General features: G+C 36.8%; 1 protein-coding gene across 5 annotated transcripts in view; it reads right to left on the bottom strand.

Annotated features, from left to right (window-relative positions):
* Positions 1 to 23786, bottom strand: part of grid2 (glutamate receptor, ionotropic, delta 2) — a 434613-nt gene that overhangs the window by 48981 nt on the left and 361846 nt on the right. For all 5 annotated transcript variants that reach the window (XR_007931154.1, XR_007931155.1, XM_051901960.1 and 2 more), the window contains 2 exons: positions 6071 to 6209; positions 117 to 312 (listed from right to left, as the gene is read on the bottom strand). Coding sequence is in view for 3 of the 5 variants with exons in the window: in XM_051901960.1 (XP_051757920.1) it covers positions 117 to 312; positions 6071 to 6209 (335 nt within the window). In the remaining 2 variants the exon portion in view is untranslated. The remainder of the gene's footprint in view (positions 1 to 116; positions 313 to 6070; positions 6210 to 23786) is intronic.

Genomic DNA, 23786 nt, shown 5'->3' with positions numbered 1-23786 from the left:
TTTGCTTTGATATCTCTATTCAGAGAACATTAGCGCTATCTTCACAAACTGTTGCTTAGTTAAGCACTGTAATTAGATAAACGGTGGCTGTAGTCACATCGCCTGGAGTGTCCTACCTTCCGGATGCCTTCTTTTGATTCCTCCACGTTGTTTTCAGCTCCTCCTGTCCGGTTGATCATCCTCCACATCTGTGAGTACATCGGATCCCTCTCGAAAGGGTTCATGCCTTTACTCCGCACCTGGTCGTAGACGGCGGAGTCCAGAACCGTGCCATACGGCAAGTCTGTCTGCTTAGCCAAGTCCTGCAAAGACCTGTAGGGGAACAATAAAACATTTTCAAATCGAAAATATTTAGAAACAACATTATTGGGTTGATGCCTGGGGGGCATAATAATTTAACGATTAAAACATTATTTGCAAAATCTACAATGTGAATGCATGAATACCCACACGTTTGAGCTTAATTGTGCCAATGTAAGTGAGTATAAATCTATCCAGCAGCTTCGCTGCACAGACGCTCACCCATTTATGTTATGTCGAATACTGTTTATTCAGCAATTTGTGTTAATATCTTACATCTAATTAAAAGTTAGCCAACCAAGGGACACTAATTCCCTGCAGTAATATTTATATTAAGCAAATAATTGGAAAACACAATAAAGATGAAGCTTTCTCGGTTTCCCTTCACGCCATCATCAAAATAATGCAGTTCATCAAAGCGTTTCAAAAGTCTCACTTCATTTAGAAAACCTATCAGGATACAAATGAGTGCTTTCATATTGTATCAGTATTCAACATGATCAACTATATATTAATATTTCTATACATTTCGAGCAGTACGTCAATGACAGCGGGCGCATGAGTTGGTGCTGTTGAGATTCCTGCAGATAGTTGTACTGACCTCTAATTTATCAAATATTATTACATCAGACAGCTGTCGTCTTCTTCTAGTACTTAACTCTGCTAGCACCCTTTGAAGGTTTAATGAACTTGCCCACAAACGTTAATCTTTTATTGCTCCCAATTAATCTCGGCACTTAATCCCCGCCCCTCCCTAAGAATTATGGTTATGTGTTGGGTGTCATTTGCATGGAGAATAGCCATAAAAATGACCCACGAGCACCCTGCAGTACTATAAAACACCACCGCAGGGCTACTGAGCAAGGCAGGTCCAGTCTGTGACATTACGATTTCAATGCTAATGCAAATCTTTCATCTTTTCTTCATCTACTCTGTGGGTCACCGTGCACTTAATAAAACAGCAGTAAAAGTAGTTTTCACCCCTGTGTTGACATATTTCTTATTAAAACAGGAACTTTGGGCAGAACATATAAAAGAACTTGTCTCCGCCATAAACTTTTACTTTGATATTAATTAAAAACAATGAATAATAATCACATACTTTTTTTTTATTATTGTTGTTTTTTTCTGTTTTAATGCAGTACTTGCAGTTATTTGTTAAATAAATTACATACATTTAAAACATAACATTGTTCAAAATGATTTTTTAAGAGATGAAAACTTTTATTGAGCAAGGATGCATCAAAAGTGACAGTAAAGACTACAAAAAGAAGACTATAGTAAAGAATATTCATTATATTACATAATATAGCGTATTATATATATATATATATATATATATACACATACACACACCGATCAGGCATAACATTATGACCACTGACAGGTGAAGAGAATAACACTGATTATCTCTTCATCACGGCACCTGTTAGTGGGTGGGATAAATTAGGCAGCAAGTGAACATTTTGTCCTCAAAGTTGATGTGTTGGAAGCAGGAAAAATGGGCAAGCATAAGATTTGAGCGAGTTTGACAAGGCCAAATTGTGATGGCTAGACGACTGGGTCAGAGCATCTCCAAAACTGCAGCTCTTGTGGGGTGTTCCCGGTCTGCAGTGGTCAGTATCTATCAAAAGTCATCCAAGGAAGGAACAGTGGTGAACCAGCGACAGAGTCATGGGCGGCCAAGGCTCATTGATGCACGTGGGGAGCGAAGGCTGGCCCGTGTGGTCCGATCCAACAGACAATCTACTGTAGCTCAAATTGCTCAAGAAGTTAATGCTGGTTCTGATAGAAAGGTGTCAGAACACACAGTGCATCACAGTTTGTTGCGTATGGGGCTGCATAGTCGCAAACCATTCAGGGGGCCCATGCTGACCCCTGTCCACCGCCAAAAGTGCCAACAGTGGGCACGTGAGCATCAGAACTGGACCACGGAGCAATGGAAGAAGGTGGCCTGGTCTGATGAATCACGTTTTCTTTTACATCACGTGGATGGCCGGATGCTTGTACGTCACTTACCTGGGGAACACGTGGCACCAGGATGCACTATGGGAAGTAGGCAAGCCGGCGGAGGCAGTGTAATGCTTTGGGCAATGTTCTGCTGGGAAACCTTGGGTCCTGCCATCTATGTGGATGTTACTTTGACACGTACCACCTACCTAAGCATTGTTGCAGACCATGTACACCCTCATGGAAACAGTATTCCCTGGTGGCTGTGGCCTCTTTCAGCAGAATAATGCTGGAGGAGCACAATAACGAGTTTGAGGTGTTGACTTAAAATTCCCCAGATCTCAATCCATTCGAGCATCTGTGGGATGTGCTGAACAAACAAGTCTGATCCATGGAGGCCCCACCTCGCAACTTACAGGATTTAAAGGATCTGCTGCTAACATCTTGGTGCCAGATACCACAGCACACCTTCAGGGGTCTAGTGGAGTTCATGCCTCTACAGGCCAGGGCTGTTTTGACAGCAAAAGGGAGACCAACACAATATTAGGAAGGTGGTCATAATGTTATGCCTGATGATGTTATGCCACAAAATGGGGTCTTTCAATGTTGAACAAGTAGACTGAATGTTATGTAGCAGATCTACAATATTTATAGATTCAGTTTGACTGTAGTTTAATCTATCTCTGTAATTTTTAATACTAGTGGAACATTTGCAAAGCGGCAATGTGTTCTTGTTACTGCAAAATTCAATTAGCCTTAAGAATAGCAATCTATCTGTATTCGCTTTTTCACGCCCTTTATAGGTGACCATCTGGCGGCATTCAAATGCTATGGCCGCTTAGCTGATCTCTTTGCTTTGCCCAGGAAAACTGTCATCTGTGGCACGGAGTGACTGTGACTAGCCAGACCGCAGGCAAACTGGCATGGGAAACTGCAAGTGCAGAAAAAACAAATCTCAAGAAGCCTGTAGCCTGGCCCGCCTTCACCTTCACAGATGGACGCATGTTGAAAATCGACATGTATAGAGCCACACTGCACAATCTGTTTCCTAAACCATTTTTTATATTTCTAAACTGATTTAACAATATGCATGAATATTCAAATGCACTTCCTTACAAGGGCACGTTGTAACGCAGATTTAAACATTAAGGCTGCAGGACAGTCTTTATTACTTTTCTCTGTTAAAAAAGCAATGCCACTTTCATGCTGTTTCGAGATAAAAGTGAACAGCTCTCTTTTTCTGCTAAGCTGTATTATATCCAGCAAATCAGTGGCACAGTCTTGCAAATCATTCAAAACAATGGCAATCAGCACAAACAAGACACAACTGAAGTGTTTTCCTCACTCACAAGATGACAAATCCTCTCTCTAAACATCTACAGCTGAATCTGAGCCATCATGGTGCCAGCATGTACATAATGTAAAACAAAACTAAAAAATATTCCATTTCCACAGTTAAATTTTACTCTGCAGGCAATGATTCACATTTTTGACACTTACCTCAGAATTCAGCCCTGCTGCAAAAGTTTCACATAAATGCATTCGATATCAAATAAGTACAAAGCATTCGTCTGAATTCCTTGAGGATCAGCCTGATGAATGAAACGAGCGAATGTATAGATTTTGTGTTAACTGGTTAAGAGCTATGTGGGGTAAGTGAGAGTTGTCGATAAGTTGATGTTGCTCTGATTTAATTAACACTGGGTTAGGATCAGTAGAGTCGATAAAAAGAGACTGATGAACTAACGCTCCCTCTTTTTGTCCTGTATCCGTTTGGCTTAAAATTCTCACATCAACACAAGAATATGATACTAAACAAACTGTACTCTATTAGGTAATGAAACTCCTCTCAAGACAAAACTATCTAATTGTGAACTCACCCAACCACCCAGTTGGTCTCATAAATCTTTCAGCTCTTCCTGACTGAATTGTGTATTTTAAATACAACAGACCCCTGGGTGCGGAGTTTAGGCTGTAATTATTTCTGTAATGACCCTGCCATCGTCTACACATTAAAAGATAATACATTTAAATTTATGGAAATCCTAATTAGGTGCATAGAGCTAGAATCAAGCGATCTAAGCACAGGCTCATTAATGATAATCTAATGCAAAGAAAAATAAACAAACTGAGATCTTGAAAAAATAAATACTAAATACTCTCATTTTCCCTAGTAACTCAACCCCCTCCCAAAATCGCCTACATGGTTATATGACGAGAATTGTTACAAGCACAATTAACTCTATCACTGCTAGTCATCGCTGAATTTGTTTAACCACATGTGAGTTCAACTCTATGACAGCATCCGAAAACTAAGGCAGCTGACTTGTTGCCTCGCTTCCCTATCAGGCAATGACTTTGCAGGCAGCGTTAGCGCACGATGGCACCTCATGAAACTGGTTTTGGACACACTTCTGAGGCAGCATAATGGTTTAATGATCTACAGCAAAATAGCGCGAGCTTTGGTGAAAACTACGCGAATATTTTATTACTACAATAGTAATTTCCCGCTATAGAAATGACATCAAAAGTGGAAAACAATGGTCAAAAATGTACATTTACACAAACCGACCACCAACCACAACTTTCAGATGCCATCTTTATTTTTTCAATATTTCAAAACTGCTCAGAATGCAGATAGAACCTCATAATTCTAAGGTGGCGATATGTAAAGCCACAAAATTAACTTTTAAACACAGTGTTTAATTATTTAAAAAAAAAAAATAAAATTTAACACCCATAAATGTAGCAGTTATGGACATAACATTTTTTATATATAATAATAATAATAATAATAAATAATAAAAAACAATAATTTTAATGAAAAAGGATAATTAATTCTGATCCACACCATTAAACCACCTCAAACTAATAGTGTACTGCAATTTAAATGAGGAAAAGAGGAAGTCATTTGAGTCTGGTTCAAATGGTCAAAACTTCTGCTCTTTTATAAAATTCATATTTTTTTTTTTAATGACTAATCACAAATTACATACCTGCCTGTTACATAAAAAAGCATTTTTTTGCTACTGTCAATAAAAATGTCATATTCTTGACTCTTGAATGCGAATAACAGAAGGCCATCATTTTCATAACAGGAAGAGCAGCAGCTAATTTTTGGTGAATGTTTGAAAGGTTCCACCTTGTCGTAAATTAAATTTGCTTAAGAAAAACACTTCAAAATTCATCTTTTTAAAATGTTACCGTTTTTTGTCTGTCTCTGTGCTCTCAACAAGAGAGGTTAAATGAATTACTGGTGCAGAGACAACTGACGTCATTCTCACTGGAATGATAGATATAATTTGTGCCACAGGAAATTAAAACGGAGTTTGCATACCTGCAGATCTTCTACACACACACACACACACACACACACACACACACACACACACACACACACACACACTTGTATATGTGGTTTACAGGGATTCTCCATAGACGTAATGGTTTTTATACTGTACAACGGAAATGAAACCAAGTTGAGGTCTTGTGAGTATTCATTTACACACTGCATGGCATTGTGTGTTTTTGTGACTATATTAGACACAATCTGATTCTTTTTTTTTTTTTTTTTTTTTTGATGAATGAGGCAGGCGTTTTCAGTTGAAGAATGCTGCTCACTTAATACCGTTCCTATCCAAATCTAATCAATACTCCTAGAAATTCATGTCTTTGTTAGTAACGCTTAAACGACAGCATATTCAACTGAGATGAAGATTGAAAGCTACAACGTGTTTGTTGTTTTCGTTTATTGTGTGGATGATAACAGTGTTTGATACTAGCTGCAAGAGTGACACTTTGTATAAATGCGTGTACTCACTGAATGGAGTTCTCGATGCGGGAGATGGTGAGGAAGGCAGCCAGATTTGCCGTGTAGGAGGAGATGACTATCAGAGCAAAAAGCCACCAAACCCCCATCATCATCCTTGTAGCCAAAGTCGTGTAGGGCACCTCACCACCTGTAGAGGAAACAGGAGAAAAAAACAAGCGGCTGATGACTGTGCTGTCTCTGAAACTAGTAAGCTTTTAAAATGACATTATATTCCAAATCTAACTTAGTTCCTCACATGATGGATTAAATGATTCAGGCATATTTCACTTTTATAAGTTACACAACCTTTGTTATCCAAATGCTTTCTAATTTTGTTGGTATTAGGCTTAAATTAGATCTGTGTCTCTGTTTATTAAACAATGATTCTTCATTTTATTTACTGACTTTAATGCTGCCAAAAAAGCTGAGACCTCTGGTTCAAACAAAAAAAATATTGTATGTAACTAGTTGTTTCTTGTATAAAGGATGGAACTTACAGCACTAAAGAATAAAGATGATAGAATGATAGAATGAAGTCTCAAAAAACTTTGATTCCTTTTGTTGGTTGCAGTGGGTGAGTATGTGTATATACAGTGGGTACGGAAAGTATTCAGACCCCCTTAAATTTTTCACTCTTTGTTATATTGCAGCCATTTGCTAAAATCATTTAAGTTCATTTTTTTCCTCATTAATGTGCACACAGCACCCCATATTGACAGAAAAACACAGAATTGTTGACATTTTTGCAGATTTATTAAAAAAGAAAAACTGAAATATCACATGGTCCTAAGTATTCAGACCCTTTGCTCAGTATTTAGTAGAAGCACCCTTTTGATCTAATACAGTCATGAGTCTTTTTGGGAAAGATGCAACAAGTTTTTCACACCTGGATTTGGGGATCCTCTGCCATTCCTCCTTGCAGATCCTCTCCAGTTCTGTCAGGTTGGATGGTAAACGTTGGTGGACAGCCATTTTTAGGTCTCTCCAGAGATGCTCAATTGGGTTTAAGTCAGGGCTCTGGCTGGGCCATTCAAGAACAGTCACGGAGTTGTTGTGAAGCCACTCCTTCGTTATTTTAGCTGTGTGCTTAGGGTCATTGTCTTGTTGGAAGGTAAACCTTCGGCCCAGTCTGAGGTCCTGAGCACTCTGGAGAAGGTTTTCGTCCAGGATATCCCTGTACTTGGCCGCATTCATCGTTCCCTCGATTGCAACCAGTCGTCCTGTCCCTGCAGCTGAAAAACACCCCCACAGCATGATGCTGCCACCACCATGTTTCACTGTTGGGACTGTATTGGACAGGTGATGAGCAGTGCCTGGTTTTCTCCACACATACCGCTTAGAATTAAGGCCAAAATGTTCTATCTTGGTCTCATCAGACCAGAGAATCTTATTTCTCACCATCTTGGAGTCCTTCAGGTGTTTTTTTTAGCAAACTCCATGCGGGCTTTCATGTGTCTTGCACTGAGGAGAGGCTTCCGTAGGGCCACTCTGCCATAAAGCCCCGACTGGTGGAGGGCTGCAGTGATGGTTGACTTTCTATAACTTTCTCCCATCTCCCGACTGCATCTCTGGAGCTCAACCACAGTGATCTTTGGGTTCTTCTTTACCTCTCTCACCAAGGCTCTTCTCCCCCGATAGCTCAGTTTGGCCGGACGGCCAGCTCTAGGAAGGGTTCTGGTCGTCCCAAACGTCTTCCATTTAAGGATTATGGAGGCCACTGTGCTCTTAGGAACCTTAAGTGCAGCAGAATTTTTTTTGTAACCTTGGGCAGATCTGTGCCTTGCCACAATTCTGTCTCTGAGCTCTTCAGGCAGTTCCTTTGACCTCATGATTCTCATTTGCTCTGACATGCACTGTGAGCTGTGAGGTCTTATATAGACAGGTGTGTGGCTTTCCTAATCAAGTCCAATCAGTATAATCAAACACAGCTGGACTCAAATGAAGGTGTAGAACCATCTCAAGGATGATCAGAAGAAATGGACAGCACCTGAGTTAAATATATGAGTGTCACAGCAAAGGGTCTGAATACTTAGGACCATGTGATATTTCAGTTTTTCTTTTTTAATAAATCTCCAAAAATGTCAACAATTCTGTGTTTTTCTGTCAATATGGGGTGCTGTGTGTACATTAATGAGAAAAAAAAATGAACTTAAATGATTTTAGCAAATGGCTGCAATATAACAAAGAGTGAAAAATTTAAGGGGGTCTGAATACTTTCCGTACCCACTGTATGTCCGTGGGTGTTTGCTGTTGTGTTTGTGTGTACTTGCTGGTTTAGATAAATATATGATTGCGTGCATATAGCATCAAGGCATTAGTGTGTGTGTGGAGTGTGTGTGTGTGTGTGCCTTGCTGTGTATTCACTCATTTCACATTCACTGTTGCCATTTTTCACTTAAACTAATGAAAAACTGAATGACAGTTTATGGTCATAACACTGAAGACATAAAATCATATTAATAATATTAATAACTAATAAACATTAATGTTCATAAAACATTAACATTGGAATTTCACAACCTGGCACACAACTAATTCATGAGGTTCCTGCTGATATCTTTCAACACCTGATGTCAATTGAGATGGACATTAAACTATATATAAAAAAGTGTTCTACAGCTCTGAAAGATCTTCAAATTAACTTTAATATTATCAGATGATACTATTAAGGTTATAATATGTGCAAGTTGATGATGCTACTACTGTAAAAACATATTAGCAAATAAAAGAAAAAAACGGAGCTCCTCATCCTCCTGTCTAGTTGGTTAGTCATTCCTGTCTTATGTGATGCATGAATCTCAATCAGATTAAGTTATGGCTCATATTTTTATTGTGTTTGGTTGATCAGGAACCAATCAGTGACCAGGCAGTAATCATGTTATAAAAACATTACATTTTATTGGTTTAAACCAATAACTACGTGATGTCGATTCCAATGACCGCAGTGTCTGAAGGGGTTAATATATTAATACATATGCTGTGCAAATACATATAATCTTATTTGTTGTAGACTACGACATTCTTATTTAAGTTTATACAGTTGCAAGAAAAAGTATGTGAACCACTTGCAGAATCTGTGAAAATGTTAATAATTTTAACAAAATAAGGGAGATAATACAAAATGCATGTTATTTTTTATTTAGTATTGTCCTGAGTAAGATATTTTACATAAAAGATGTTTACATATAATCCACAAGACAAAAAGAAATAACTGAATTTATAAAAATAACCCCATTCATAAGTATGTGAACCATTGATTCTTAATACTGTGAGTGGTTACCTGGATGATCTATAACTGTTTTTTTGTTTTGTGATGGTTGTTCATGAGTCCCTTGAACAATCCCTTGATTTTTTCTGAAGAACAGAGCTCAGTTTAACTGCTCAGAATAAACAAGGGACTCATGAACAACCATCACACAACAAAAAAACAGTCGTAGATCATCCAGGTAACCACACACAGTATTAAGAATCAATGGTTCACAAACTTTTGAACTGGGTCATTTTAATAAATTCAGCTATTTTTTTGTCTTATGGATTATATGTAAACATCTTTTATGTAAAATATCTTACTCAGGACAGTACTAAATAAAAAATAACATGCATTTTGTATGATCTCTCTTATTTTGTTAAAATTTTGCACATTTTCACAGATTCTGCAAGTGGTTCACATACTTTTTCTTGCAACTGTATGTACTTTGTACATATCATGTATGTTTAGATATATTTAGATGTCATTGCATTTATTTATGTGAGAATGTTATGACCTGCCCCAATGTCATGTTTGCCCATTTGTAATGTAAAATGTTTTTCATATATTCCTGTATATGCTTTGAACAAAAGGGCTTCATCTTTAGTACTCTGCAGTACTCTGACAGACTGGAAACAAATGGATTCATCCGGTGTGGGTGTGCAGGATTCAAACAGCTGAGACTTTACTGAAGGGTGGAAAAAAAGAAAGGGAAAAAAAAAAAAAACTCACTTTGAGACAGACAAAAAAGGCCATCAATTGTAATGTCAAATCTACATTTCCCCAGTCACCACAGTCAGAGCAAAAACACATCTGTTTATTATGCATTTCAGATCCCTGCTAATTCAGCAGCCACAGATGACAGTGGCTCCTATAAAAGTACTGCACACCACAATAATGATGGATCTGCACAATCTGAGGCTCGCAGCTACACTGAAAACCGTTAAAAATTAGTCCCATCTATCCTCGTGGCTTCCTGTATCATTCCAGCCTTGTGTGGTAAGTGCCAAGCATTTCAGCACTCAATAAGGTATCTGACAACTCTATTTCTGTAGGGGGTCTGCTGAGATGAGCTGTCTTATTAAAGAAAGTTTTTAGATGACTCACATACATACGTCCCGCAGGCTGTGTACTCTCTGCTCCACACAAACTTTGTGCAATTTTAATTTCAGCAAACAAGTCCATGATAGCAAGTTGGCCCACACATTTCTTATAATCATCTTTCTTATAGGTTATCAGACTTTAAGGTTAGGGAGTGTCCTATTTAAATAGCATCTGCTATGTAAACCTCAGAGATTCGGACTTCAGTTCAAGCAAATGTCAGAGAATACTCAACAAGTGCCTTCAGCTGACTCTGGCAGTAATTCGCTAAGAATGAATTGCATTGACTATTGTTTATTTGCACCATATTTACTAAAGCAATTATGCAAATGACGTAACACAACAAACACTCCAAAGGTGAGTAAAATAGCAGGTTGTTTTTGTTTTTTCATCAACAAGATTGTTTAATGCCATTACATTTACTAATCTAAATTGACTATTCTAAATATAAATAATCATATATAATCAAAAATATAATAGTAAAATGTAACTATATTGTACTGTTTATAAAAACTTTTACATTTCTAAATCTGTGCTTATTTAAATACTTCAACATTGTCCAAACGCATGAAAATGTATGCGTTACAGTATGAACACCTATGAATAATAAAATATATTTTTTTATTTATCAGCCCCTTCAAGCATCAAAAATAAATAACAAAAATAAAACATAATTACAGATAACAAGATACTTCTTTTACATAAGAAGTAAATGCATCCTTCAGGCAGAACAGATGATTTTTTCAGCATAATAAATCCCAGAATATAAACGGAACGCAAAGTTTCTTGTTAAGCGTTTTCCTATAGAAAACTATAATAAAGAAAACACTGAGCGTGTTGAGTTCATATTCTGGGCTCATCTGCTCACCTGTATACAGTCTGCTTTATCAATAAGATGTATACTGAATTTGGTCTTTTAATATCGCTGTTTTAGTACATTAAGGCACTTTAAGAGTTTTATTACGTTAAACGTTTTAAAACAACGTTTGTTTTTAGTGACTGAAATACTACAGCAGGTGCTGGATTTGGATCACGGGTGCCCAAAACTTTTTATTCACATATTTTTGTTTTTCTTCTTTTGAGATGGAAAATTGACAGGCCTGTAGTGTAGTTCTATGGATGTTTTGCCCGCCCGGTCTCCATGCCAGTCATGTGACTGAAAACTATGAATTGTTAAAAAAGGTTTTAACTGCTGGATTTCATTTACTGTAGGTCTGCTCTCCCTGCGTCAAAATTGTTTTTGTGCACATTTATATTAGATTTTTAAATTTTTATTTATAAACTATAACCTAGATAGACTATATAGACTATAACCAGTGACTACAACTAGCCCAAATCAGCATCTAATTCACAAATAATTTAAAGTGCCCCTATTATGGATTTTTGGAAATTACCTTTCAGGTAGTGTATAACATAGCTCTAAGTGAATAAAAAAACATCCTGCAAAGTTTTAAATCTGAAAGTGCACCGTATATAAAGTTATTGTTTCTCAAAACTAAGAGTCAATTAAACGAGTCGTTTGTAAAACGAATCCCAAGCCGTTTCGTTGTGACGTCACAACGAAACATTAGCATATTTCCCGCCCACTTATTGTGCGGGCAGACGCCAGGGAAAATTCGTTTTTTCAACAATTCCACAGCAGTACAATATTTTGTTGTGTTCCTGTCATTTTACTGACGTCTGCTTCTCAAACCTCTGGGAGTTTAGGGCAGGATTCAAAAACCGCTTGGTCTTAAAATATGGATCAATGCCCAGTTTATTTGGACCAGCTTGCTCCTCTGAATCTCAACCTGTAAGTATGATTAATAATTGATGTTTATATTTTCTAGCGATCGTTCAAAATTTGTACTTTTTTATGTTATGTTGTGTAACGTACACCCTAGTCTGTCTCCTGCTAACCGGCTAACTCACGTTTCTGTAGTTCTGCTATTTAGATGTGGGTCCAATATTGTCTAAAAGTGTGTCGATTAATGCAGCTTGTCTGTCTTATTACTTGGAGTAATGATCAAGGATGGAGCACGACTTTTATTTACAAAGTCTAATGCATTATCAGCTATTCACGTTTGTGCTCGGCTAACGTGGGAGTTTACAACATACAAAACAAACTGTTTTTTTTCCCTCTGCATTTTTATTATTACAGTAGAGTGGAGCTCTATCTGTATTGTAATAGGATGTTAAGATGCTAGTCCGCGCTAACTAGTTGAAGTATTCAGTAAACAGTAAACACTCATTGTAATGTCAAACAATGATATAGCCATACACTTCTGGCCTAAATGTTTATCTTATGTTAGAGGTTTTCAGCTTCGCTTGGCATTCTGATAAAGTTCCCACAGGTGCACCTACATAAAGTATAACAGTGATGCTGCTATCACATCTTATAAGGTCGGTGACACTTACCATATAGAAACGTCGTACTCCAGTCGTGATTGCGAATCAGTTTCTGGTTGATTGACTACTTCAGATGTTTCATCGTCGGACTCGGGCTCGAATTGATACGGTAAAATCGATGCTATCTTTTCTGTCCATACATTGTATACAATGTCTTGCGAATTGATAGCTGTCATTCAGTTATGGCAATGGCAGTAGACCAGTCACAAAGGACTGGGTCATCTGACCAATCAGAGCAGTGCTCATGGAAAGAGGGGTTTAGAGAGACTGATTCTCTGAACTGCTTCAAACGAATCGTTTACAAAAGATTGAAAACTCAGGTGAAATTAAATGTATATTATGAGAAAACGAAAGTGTTTTTTGACCTTGCATGCATGTAAACCTGTTGTAGGAGACTCCCTAAACAATATTAGGAACCTTAAAAAAGGCATAATAGGGGCACTTTAAGTTGCTTAAGTTTCACTTCTATTTGCATGAAAGTGGGTGTTGAAGAAACTTCACCTAACATTCAAAAAGAAGCTTTAGAATCTAAATAAAATGCAATTTGGAATTATTTTTTGTAGTAGTAATGTGATGCTGCATGCTAATAATGTAGATGGCGCAATACCCAATACACACTTCAAGTGACTGACCTGAGAAATTGAGAGTGCAGTGATCAACAAGCCATTGACATGGTGTAAGTAAGAGGTTTATTCTGCAGCATAGCCAGCTTTGTTAATATAATGAGAGTTCAGAAGTCAGGGCTTAAACAGTTGTTCTGTGTGAACTTGCAATGACAGCCTCAGTGATTATGCCATAGGATCATTCTAGTCACATAGCTTGCTTTTGGTGTATGATTATTAGTTTGATTATTATTATTATTATTTATTAGTTTTAGTTTTGTATTTATTTATAAGAGGGCTAAAGTAAAATTGACTGTTTAGGCACTTTTTTGATTTGCAAACATAGACAAGATTCACAGTTTTCAGCCTGTTTTCGATTTGTTTTCGATCGTCATAATTGTGCAGCCCTCAGAGTCCAAAAAAGAGAATCTAGTATTTGAAATAGTCATATACTCAACCTCTCCTATGCTGCATTGTGCACATAAACACATTTTTTTGTAGTTGTATCTCCACACACCAGCACATAATCTTTCAGGGTTTGGTTGTAGTCGACTTTCCCAGCTCGCTTCAGCTCATAGAATTATTTTAGCATAGAACGTTCTGATTAATCCTTAACAGAACTATATTTTGACACTTGCTTTTCTGCAGTTTTAACATTACTCACATATCGTGCAAGTACGAGATTCAACTCTTTATAACCTTGGATCATTATTTTTATATATATCATTACAATAGTATTTCCCTAAGTGGTAACTTTAAACTTCAAATTTAGCTGGCCTCCTGTAGCTGTGTTCAGTCTAATTTATATAAAGCCTCAGACTCATTATTTTTCACAATAATTTGTTTTAGCAGGCTCCAGGCCAGAGTTGCTGCATCAGTCTTGAGCACTCTGTTTTTTCCCCCTTAAACTGTAGTTTAAAAATTATTTTCCTTCATTTATCCTGTTTCTTGTTGCTTCTTGTCTTGTGTGACTCAGGATATCAGAAGTACTGTAGGCTACAAAGCATAGGAGGTTAGGAGGTTGTCATACCTTCTATCTTCACTACAATTTATATTTAATTGCACTACCATCCAGTTTCTTTGTCTACCAAAATATCCTCTTCTTTTTGAAGCACTGCTGAATATGGAAATGAGCTTTTTAGTCGATTGCCTCGATTTTGAACAAATGTTCTCACAGAGAACTCTTACAGATGTTGGTTTTGTTGGTGTGATTATTTTTCATTTCACAGATGTGCTTGGATATGATAATCAGTCAAAAATTCAGCCTTGTTTCATTTAGAAACTGTACAGAAAACTTTGAATTAGTTAACTTTGCCATTGTGAGAATCTTGACTATTAATTTGATAAATTGTGAAGCCCTAATCCAGAGGAAAGAATTGATTTGTTATCATTAAGAAATATACAAATGACTTCTATAAATACTGTGCTTCAAACACCAGATACCGCTGTTATGTTTGCTTGTAAAAGATTGCCACAAAACAATCCCAAACCTGATATAAAAATCGACTTTTTGTACAAGTTTTGTATAATAAGTTTATATAGTAAGTTATAAAAGTCGTTTATGAGGCAACTGCAGGGGGATCATGAGTTGATGAAACACTAATTAAATCATAAACTTAAAATAAAATAAAAAAAAACCTGAAAATAAAAATCGAAAACTCAAAAAGACGAAATATTTTATCAGCATACCTGCATATCATGTGAACATTAAAGTGTTAGTTCACCCAAAAATGAAAATTCTGTCATTAATTACTCACCCTTATGTCGTTCCACGCCGATTTCAAAACACTGCTTCAGGAAGCTTTGAAGCGTTATGAATCAGCGTGTCGAATCATGATTCGGATCGCGTGTCAAACTGCTGAGCATGACTTTGGCGCTCCGAACCACTGATTCGACACGCTGATTCATAACGCTCCGAAGCTTCAGGAAGCAGTGTTTTGAAATCGGCCATCACTATAGAAGTCGTTATTTTGTTTTTTTGGCGCAACAAAAATATTCTCGTCGCTTTATAATATTAATATTGAACCACTGTACTCACATAAACTGATTTAAATATGTTTTTAGTACATTAATGGACCTTGAGAGAGGAAATGTCATTGCTGGCTATGGAGGCCTCACTGAGCCATTGGATTTCAACAAAAATATCTTAATTTGTGTTCCGAAGATGAACGAAGGTCTTATGGGTGTGGAACGGCATGAGGGTGAGTAATTAATGACATTATTTTCATTTTTGGGTGAACTAACCCTTTAACCGACATCAGAACCGTAAACATGTAAATGCATTGTTAAATGATTGAAATATTAACTTAAAATTTCAGGGGGTACTTCAAGTAAATATTTTAATTCAAAGGGGTTTGGCTGACAAAAGTTTGGGAATTCCTGGCATTGGCCATGTTTATAAAAAACACTGCCCCTCATCCGAGCTCAGTCCTGCACTGGTAATGATCTGTGATGAAATGTGACCGGCAGTAAGCAGAACATTAATAGAAGGTATGACTGCCAGCGAACAGACTACTGTTATCAGATATGACTGGCAGTGAGTATAGAATCGTGCTTTAGCGTGTGCTGATTGCAATGCCATTCTCTGTTGCTGCAGGACGTTGATCTTTAGAAAATGAGCAGGACGGTAATGTAGCTTTTATCTGCACACCCAGCAACTGGGGTTCAAAGCCGCCCTGCCACGCACATCAAATCAGCAAGCCCCATTTCCAGCAGGTTTCTCACTGCTTGCTTTTGATTCAGCAGCAGGCCAGGGGCTACACACTCCTCTCAACCCCTCGCTGTGAGCTAGCACATACTGAGAGACAGAAACAGAGAGAATGCGTGTATGAGAGAGACAAAAGCTTTTAAAGCGGGCATGTGTTTCTCGGTTAGTGTCTGAGATGTTTATGCATGAAAGAAAGAAATACTTTCAATACTTTCTTATGTTGTTATCTTTAAGAAATAACTGAATATAATTTGTTATTCAATAGCAGTTTGCAAGAAAATGCCATGTGTTCAAGGAAAATGTTCAAAAAATAACTTTTGTATGCTTGGACTCCAATTCCCAGTAGCTGGATCTGAGCAACCAGGACTCTTCGAATTAAGTGGATTCCCAAGTGGCAAAAGCTGCCATGAAACAGTGAAGAGCCCTTCATGGCTGTTAGAAGCCCTGTAAATATAGCTGGGGATGAGTGCATACACATCTCGTCAACACACTTTACTAGAGAGGCTGAAGAAGGCCAAGAATGTCAGAAGGTTTCTTTCCAAACATCTTGACTGATGGGATATGAAAAACACTTGCCTGCTAACTGTTTCTTCTTAACACTAAATTATAGTATTAACGATGCTATGATAATATATACAGTTGCAATTAAAATGATTCAACCCCCTTAACCTGCAAGACATTTTGCTGCCGAGAACAACATTTTATGAAAACAATTCATCAAAGGCATCATTAAACTATTATGCAAAGTTTATTAATATATATTTGAGTGATTCCAAGAATGTGACATTGATGAAAAATGAGAAAGAATTAAAAATCAAACTGGCTCTAAACATACGTGTACAAAATTATTAAACCCTCAAAAGTCAAATTTTGTGCAGAATCTTTTATTGTAAATCTGTAAGTGCTTAGAAGCTTCTGTCAGCTCTTTACTGCAATCTTGGCCCATTCCTCGCTTGAAAAAGCTTCCAGATCACTGATAGTCTTTGTTTCCACATTACCACTGCTTTCTACAAATTTCACCAAATATTTTCAATGAGATTTCAATCTGAAGACTGTACAGGCCACTCAAGAACATTCTATGACTGATCCCTGAATCAAGCTTAAGTAGATTTGGATGTATACTTTGGGACGGCTGTCCTGAGCAGAAGAACACCATCTCCATGGTCAAACATGGAGGTGGTCCAGTCTTGTTATGGGGGTTCTTTGCTGTTGCAGGAAGTAGAAATCTTGACTGTATGAAGGACAATGTGAATTCTTTGAAATATCAAGCCATTTTGGCAAAGATGGTGATGCCTTTGGTGCAGAGACTGAAGCTTGATGATTAATGGACTTTCCTGCAGGACAGCCGTCCCAAAGTATACATCCAAATCTACTTAAGCTTGGTTCAGGGATCAGTCGTAGAATGTTCTTGAGTGGCCTGTACAGTCTTGTAAGCAGTGGTAACTTGGAAACCAAAGACTATCAGTGATCTGGAAGCTTTTTCAAGCGAGGAATGGGCCAAGATTGCGGTAAAAACTTTGTATAATAGTTTACTGAAGCCTTTGATGAATTGTTTTCATAAAAGTTTGTTCTCAGCAGCAAAATGTCTAGCAGGTTAAGAGGGTTAAATAATTTTGATTGCAACTGCATATATTAGATAAAATACTTAAAACTTAAAAAACTTTAACGAAAATTATACATGTTGCCTTGCTACCATAAATTCTAGTTGAAGTACTAAAATTACTATAGCTAAAATAAAATAATTTACAGCTATATAGAAATATTTAATGATAAAAGCACATACAATTATAAATACATATATAAAATATAAAATAAAAGCTAATTCAGAATATAAATGAACACTATAATATATAAATAATAGTAAAATAACACTTTTTTTTTTTTTGCAATTCTGTTTAATTTCACTTTTGGCACAGAAAGTAGACACATCACCTTTCAGTTAGAACAGAAAAAAAAATGTTTGTTGTTGTTGATAAGATGTTAATCTCTAGTCGTTTCATGGTTCATACACAACAACAACAAAAAAATAGTTCAAAGACAACTTTTCTTTGGTCTGAAATGTTCTTAAAAAAGAAGAAAAAAGAACTGAAATAAGGTTGTTAAATATTTTTGTTTTTTTCCCCCTGTTTTAATAACTCTGACTTTTTTAGAACCAACTGAAAATTTACCTCTCTAGTTCGTCGTTTCTCAGCAGTTAAAGCAACTTCAAATAAGCCCTTTGAAACCACTGGTGCTGAACATTCAAAGGTTTATACATTGCTACCTTGTAAAGCCTTAAATCTCTGCAGCACCTTGAGAGCTGGAGATTGTAGCTTCTGATGAGTGCTGTTAGTTTTATTTATTTATTTCCATTCTTTCCAAAAGCACTCTGGCGATAAATAACTTAAGGAAAAACATGTTAGTCGTTTCGCTGGAGCGCGGCTCCTTGCAGCATGTCACCTTTATTTCCCTTTCACCACTCCAGGCCTGCCAGGTTTGAGTGTGTGTGTGTGTGTGTGTATATATATATATATATATATATATATATGTGTGTGTGTGTGTGTGTGTGTGTGTGTGTACAGTATATGACTGCTATTTATTTAAGCCATCAACTATCCCATTATGAGGCTAGCTGGCAAATATTGCCATCAATTTGCATTCAGTTTAACGCTCTGAAGTGCGACCCCGATTGCCACGGCGCTATCGCGGCACGCAGCCACTCTAGAACTTTCAACGCTGTAAATCATCAAAATAAAAGTAAATAAACCACAAGGCGCACCTCAGAACACATCTCTTTAGTCATAGCTTGAGAGATAGCAAAGCTAGCATGCTGGATTCAGACATATGGTGCGAGAAACATATACGCACAGGGGCAGAAGATAAAAGGGCAAAGAGGAAGAGCTTAGGCAGACAGTACGCCCCCCAATGTGACAATATATTTAGAGAGAACTTGCCAACATGTACAATCTCAACGCCATCCTGACTACAGTGGTACTCACTAGTCAAACAGTATTTTATTAATTCATTTAAAAGTTCAGTTACTTCAGAAACACTTTACAACAAGGTTTATTAGTTAACATTAGTTAACATGAACTAATAATAAACTGCACTTCTACAGCATTTATTAATCTTTGTTAATGTTAATTTCAATACATTATTAAAATCAAGAGTTGTATTTGTTAACATTAGTTAATGCACAGTGAACTAACATAAACAAACAAAGAATAGCTGTATTTTTTATTAACTAACGTTAAGAAAGATTAACAAATACTGTAACAAATGTATTGCTCATGGTTAGTTCATGTTAGTTAATACATTAACTAATGTTATACTACGGGGCTGTTGAATGCTCGAATCTGATTGGTTGATTAACGTTCTAAGGTGTGCAATTATTTTCAGGGAAACGCATGGCTAAAATAGTTCTAGGCAGGTCTTGACCGCATTACAGTTCCATATCACTTCGCCAAATGATTTCAGTTATTTCAAAAGGTCCTTACAGTCTACAACAGCTAAAGAAACAAAACCCACGACACTGACCAAGCAAATAAATATGGTAAACTATAGGATGAAAACGACAAATTAGTGTCATGGTTTTTGTCACAAAATACATTTTATTGTGTCCTGAAAGCGCATACTCTCTCGTGCGCACTCACACTCTCTCTCTCTCTCTTTCAAACGTACACACGTACTGTATAACATTAGTACGGACACACACTCGCAAAACAAACAAAGTAGTAGACAAAGAGTAGACATACCATACAATTTTCTGTTAATAACCCTCTGTCGATCTGACCGTGGGAGGGGATACAAAAACGCGGAAGTATAATCTGTAATTTTCACAAAAGCCCTGGAGCTGTCAAAACGTGTCATTTGGCGGACTTTGCTGACAAATAAACATGAATTTCTTGGTCCAGGTAACACGGAGAATGAGTAAACATTGCTAATTTACATATACTACCATCACTGTAACAATACAAAGAGGGCTGAGAATCAGTGAAGTTACACTTTAAGTATTCTCTTAAGATTTTTTTTTTACTTCACTGGCAATTTTTTTGACTGAAAAATGCAATGTAAATGTAGGGTAAAAACATAATATAAATAAAAAAAATAATAATTAAATAAATAAAAATGTAAAACATATATAAATTATATTTTAAGAAATATTTTCACTGGAAAACAAGTAAAAAAAAAAAAAAAAAAAAAATCTGATTAAGAAAGGATTACTCTATAGTAGATGTCCATATGAATAAAGACCACTCCACATCTTATACAAAACAACACGAACGCAAGAAGCGTGGGGAACCCTGAATGGACAGAGGTGTTCATGATGCATGTCAGAATGAGAGAAAGTGCTTTAGAAAAGCTGTTGTGTGATAAATGTGTCAGAAGAGCCAAACCTGCATAAAAACTGCTTTCTGTGTTCCCCTATCCATCCAACCTTCTCAAAAAGTGGCCCAATAAAATGCATCTTGTCATATATGTCATCTGCCTGTCATATTTATTACACTATATGGGCGTGAGGACACATTATTATCATGACTTTTCAGATTAAAAAAACAAATAAATAAAAACAAAAACAAAAACGTTCTCAACTATTATATCTAATAAATATATCTATTATATCTATAAATCACTCACTAGATCATGTAAAATTCTGATAACATCAAGCGAGCAAGCTTTTTGCTTGCTTTTGAAAGGGTATGACCTTCAACTTCACTTCAAGTTAAATGCTGCCCTGAGGTCATATATGTACGCACACAGATGTACACACACATGTGATCATGAAATATGTATGTACACCCACAAATCCAGTGAATTTGCATGTGTTGCTAAGAGGTATTGTAACTATGATAGTCCCATATGGAATGCAAAATGGAGTTTAGCAAACAAACTTGGCCCAAAGACGTTGCTAGTTTTTTTTCTCCATTGTTTTGAACAGAACTGTGCAAACCAAAAGCACATTTATGTAGTCTTTTTTTTTTTTTTCGTAAGCTAAATCATTGTTTTACAAGCTGAGTATGCCAAAAGCTAGATGAATATTATGTTGGAGTGCATTAAGTTTAAATATACACTCCCCAATAACTTATGTTTTATCAAGGATATTACAAGATGTTGAAATGGGCCAGACAGATATAGTGTTCTTCTTACACACAGACACACACAAAATAATAAAATCACCACCCTTTCTCTTAAAGATATGTAGTAAAATGGGATATGAAGCTTTAAAACTGATTCTCCAGCATGACACTGCCTCAACTTGGAACTATGCTAATAAAACGTCCCACAGAGACACCAGTCCATAAATTGACAACTTGAATCCACTGCACATATTCGAGTAATCCATATGTAATCCCATATGAACGCTCATAATGTGATTTAATTCCATTAGATGTTGTAGGAGTGTATCATGACATACTTCAGTAGAAAGCAACGTGGGTTGTTTGCCTTCTGTTGCCCCCTTGATAGATAAAATGCACAGCAAGTGTCCAAACATAATCTTTATACATGATTTGGTTACTTTAAAAGTGTTTGCATAATTACTGAGTCATCAGTGTGTGGCTACATGTGCTGTTACAGACCTTTTACCATTTGTAATGAGCTTAGACTATAATTAAATATGTTCTAGGCTGTATTTTAATATGATGACAAGTCCAAATCTGACCTTATTCAAGTAAGAATCCCTTTACGACTGGTCGGGCTACAGCATTCACATCTAGACATCGCTGTTTACTAAACACATAGAAGACCTGTTAACCCACGCAAGCTGTCAGTAGCCATCTAGCTCAGTTACAATTGTAGACTAGCACCTCAGAGGACATGAATTTCATATTTAAGCATGTTAAACATGGTTTCTAATTGTGTACCAAAGACATTTATGTCAAGGAACATCATTATTATTAATGCGCCTCAGAGTATTTAGAACATGCCCACATTATTCACTCACTTGTGCAGTTAAATAAGGTGGGGTGGGGGGTAATAAAGGCCTTCTGAAGTGAAGCAATGCATTTGTGTAAGAAAAATATCCGTATTTACTAGGGATGCACTGATACCATTTTTTAAGGACCGAGTACGAGTACCGATACTTTTTTTCTAGTACTCGCCGATACCGATGCCTATACCTTTATTACCTTTCTCTCTCTCTCTTTTTTTTTTTTTGGTGATGTTGCAGTTTTCCAAGCACAACACAGTGAGACTAATGAATGTAGGACAGCTTCTTTATTATTACTCTAATGAAAAAAGTAATAATTTTTATGTGCTTGTCACAAACTTAAAGAACAAAAATTCCACAGTGTCCAATAACCTTCAAAGGGCATAATTACCAATATATATAATTGTTGTTATATAAAAAGAAATTTACAAGCAAATTACAAACAATACAACAAATACTATAGAGATACAAATTAAATTAACTTGTTTTTCAGATACAGTAGGTTTATATACCATGTACATTTATTTAACATATTTTGTTGTTTTATTAACATTAATGACAAATATAGGCTACGGTCCCTTTAAGACCGAATCCATGGATACTGACACATATCCTGTTTTCACCCAAATGTTTACGTCCACTTAAGCCATAACCGACTGTATTTACGTGAGATACTCCACACGATGGACATTTTGACAATTATGTGTGTATTTGACCATTCAGGCGCGAGGAGAACTGATCGCGCGCAAGAAAGAGAGAGAGCGTGTGCGAGAGAGAGAGCGCTTCTGGTCTGTGCCATTCAGCGCGATTCCGCCAATCCCGCCTTCACTAATCGATAACAAATTGTGATTGAAAGCATGCGGTTTGCAATGTGTGGGTTGTCATCATTAATTTGAAGTATTTCCACACCTCGCCGGTGTCTCTGTGCACGGAAAATTCTGTCAGTTACGTCATGTGAGGTATCGGTCTTTGGTATCTGGGGTATTTTTACGAGTACGAGTACAAGTACAAGTACACGAGCTTGGTATTGGGCCCGATACCGACACTAGTATTGGTATCGGTGCATCTCTAATATTTACCAAGTTATAAAGTAAAATATGTAGCTTCCTCCAGACCGCCTTCTGTATTCAACTTACAAAGAAAGTGTAACACCTCTCGGGGGGGGGATAGATAGACAGACAGACAGACAGACATTAACATTTGATAAACATTAAACATCTCATGTTCCTGTTGCTTAGATATCAAAGTTAAAAGTACAAAGCCATACAAATCTGAAAAAAATTTACTGAAAAAAATAATAATACAAATAATCAAGAGATGTCTTTTGCTTCCAAATGAATTCACTTTTTTACATTAAATAAAATATTGTACTGCATATTCATAGTCTCATGCAATCGTAATTTCAGAATCTCTGTCTTTGCTTTGAATTATGTGATTGTGAGAATAAAGGGATGCTGCGACTTAAAGGGATATGCACTTGACAGAAGTGGATTTTGAAATGCATGGAAAACAAGTGAGCTTTCACAGAGAGAAATCATGTTGAGGGTACTCAGGAAAGAGATGAAATACATTATGCATGCCTACAACACGCCAGATAATCTAGTGTGATACAATGCACATTTCTGATGTGAGGATGTGAGACGTGTCATCTGGAGCTTTGTCTTAAAAAAGCACGGTTGAGAGCATTGACTTTGGATTGCATTACGGACAAATGCTCTCATGCTTTTCATCAAAAGTCATTACAATTCTTTGGAAAAGAAGTAGAGGACTTC

The sequence above is a fragment of the Ctenopharyngodon idella genome, chromosome 8 (assembly GCF_019924925.1).
Source record: "Ctenopharyngodon idella isolate HZGC_01 chromosome 8, HZGC01, whole genome shotgun sequence".
Classification (NCBI taxonomy): domain Eukaryota; kingdom Metazoa; phylum Chordata; class Actinopteri; order Cypriniformes; family Xenocyprididae; genus Ctenopharyngodon; species Ctenopharyngodon idella.
The sequence above is the reverse complement of the archived record's forward strand: the minus strand, read 5'-3'. Positions and strand labels throughout refer to the sequence as shown.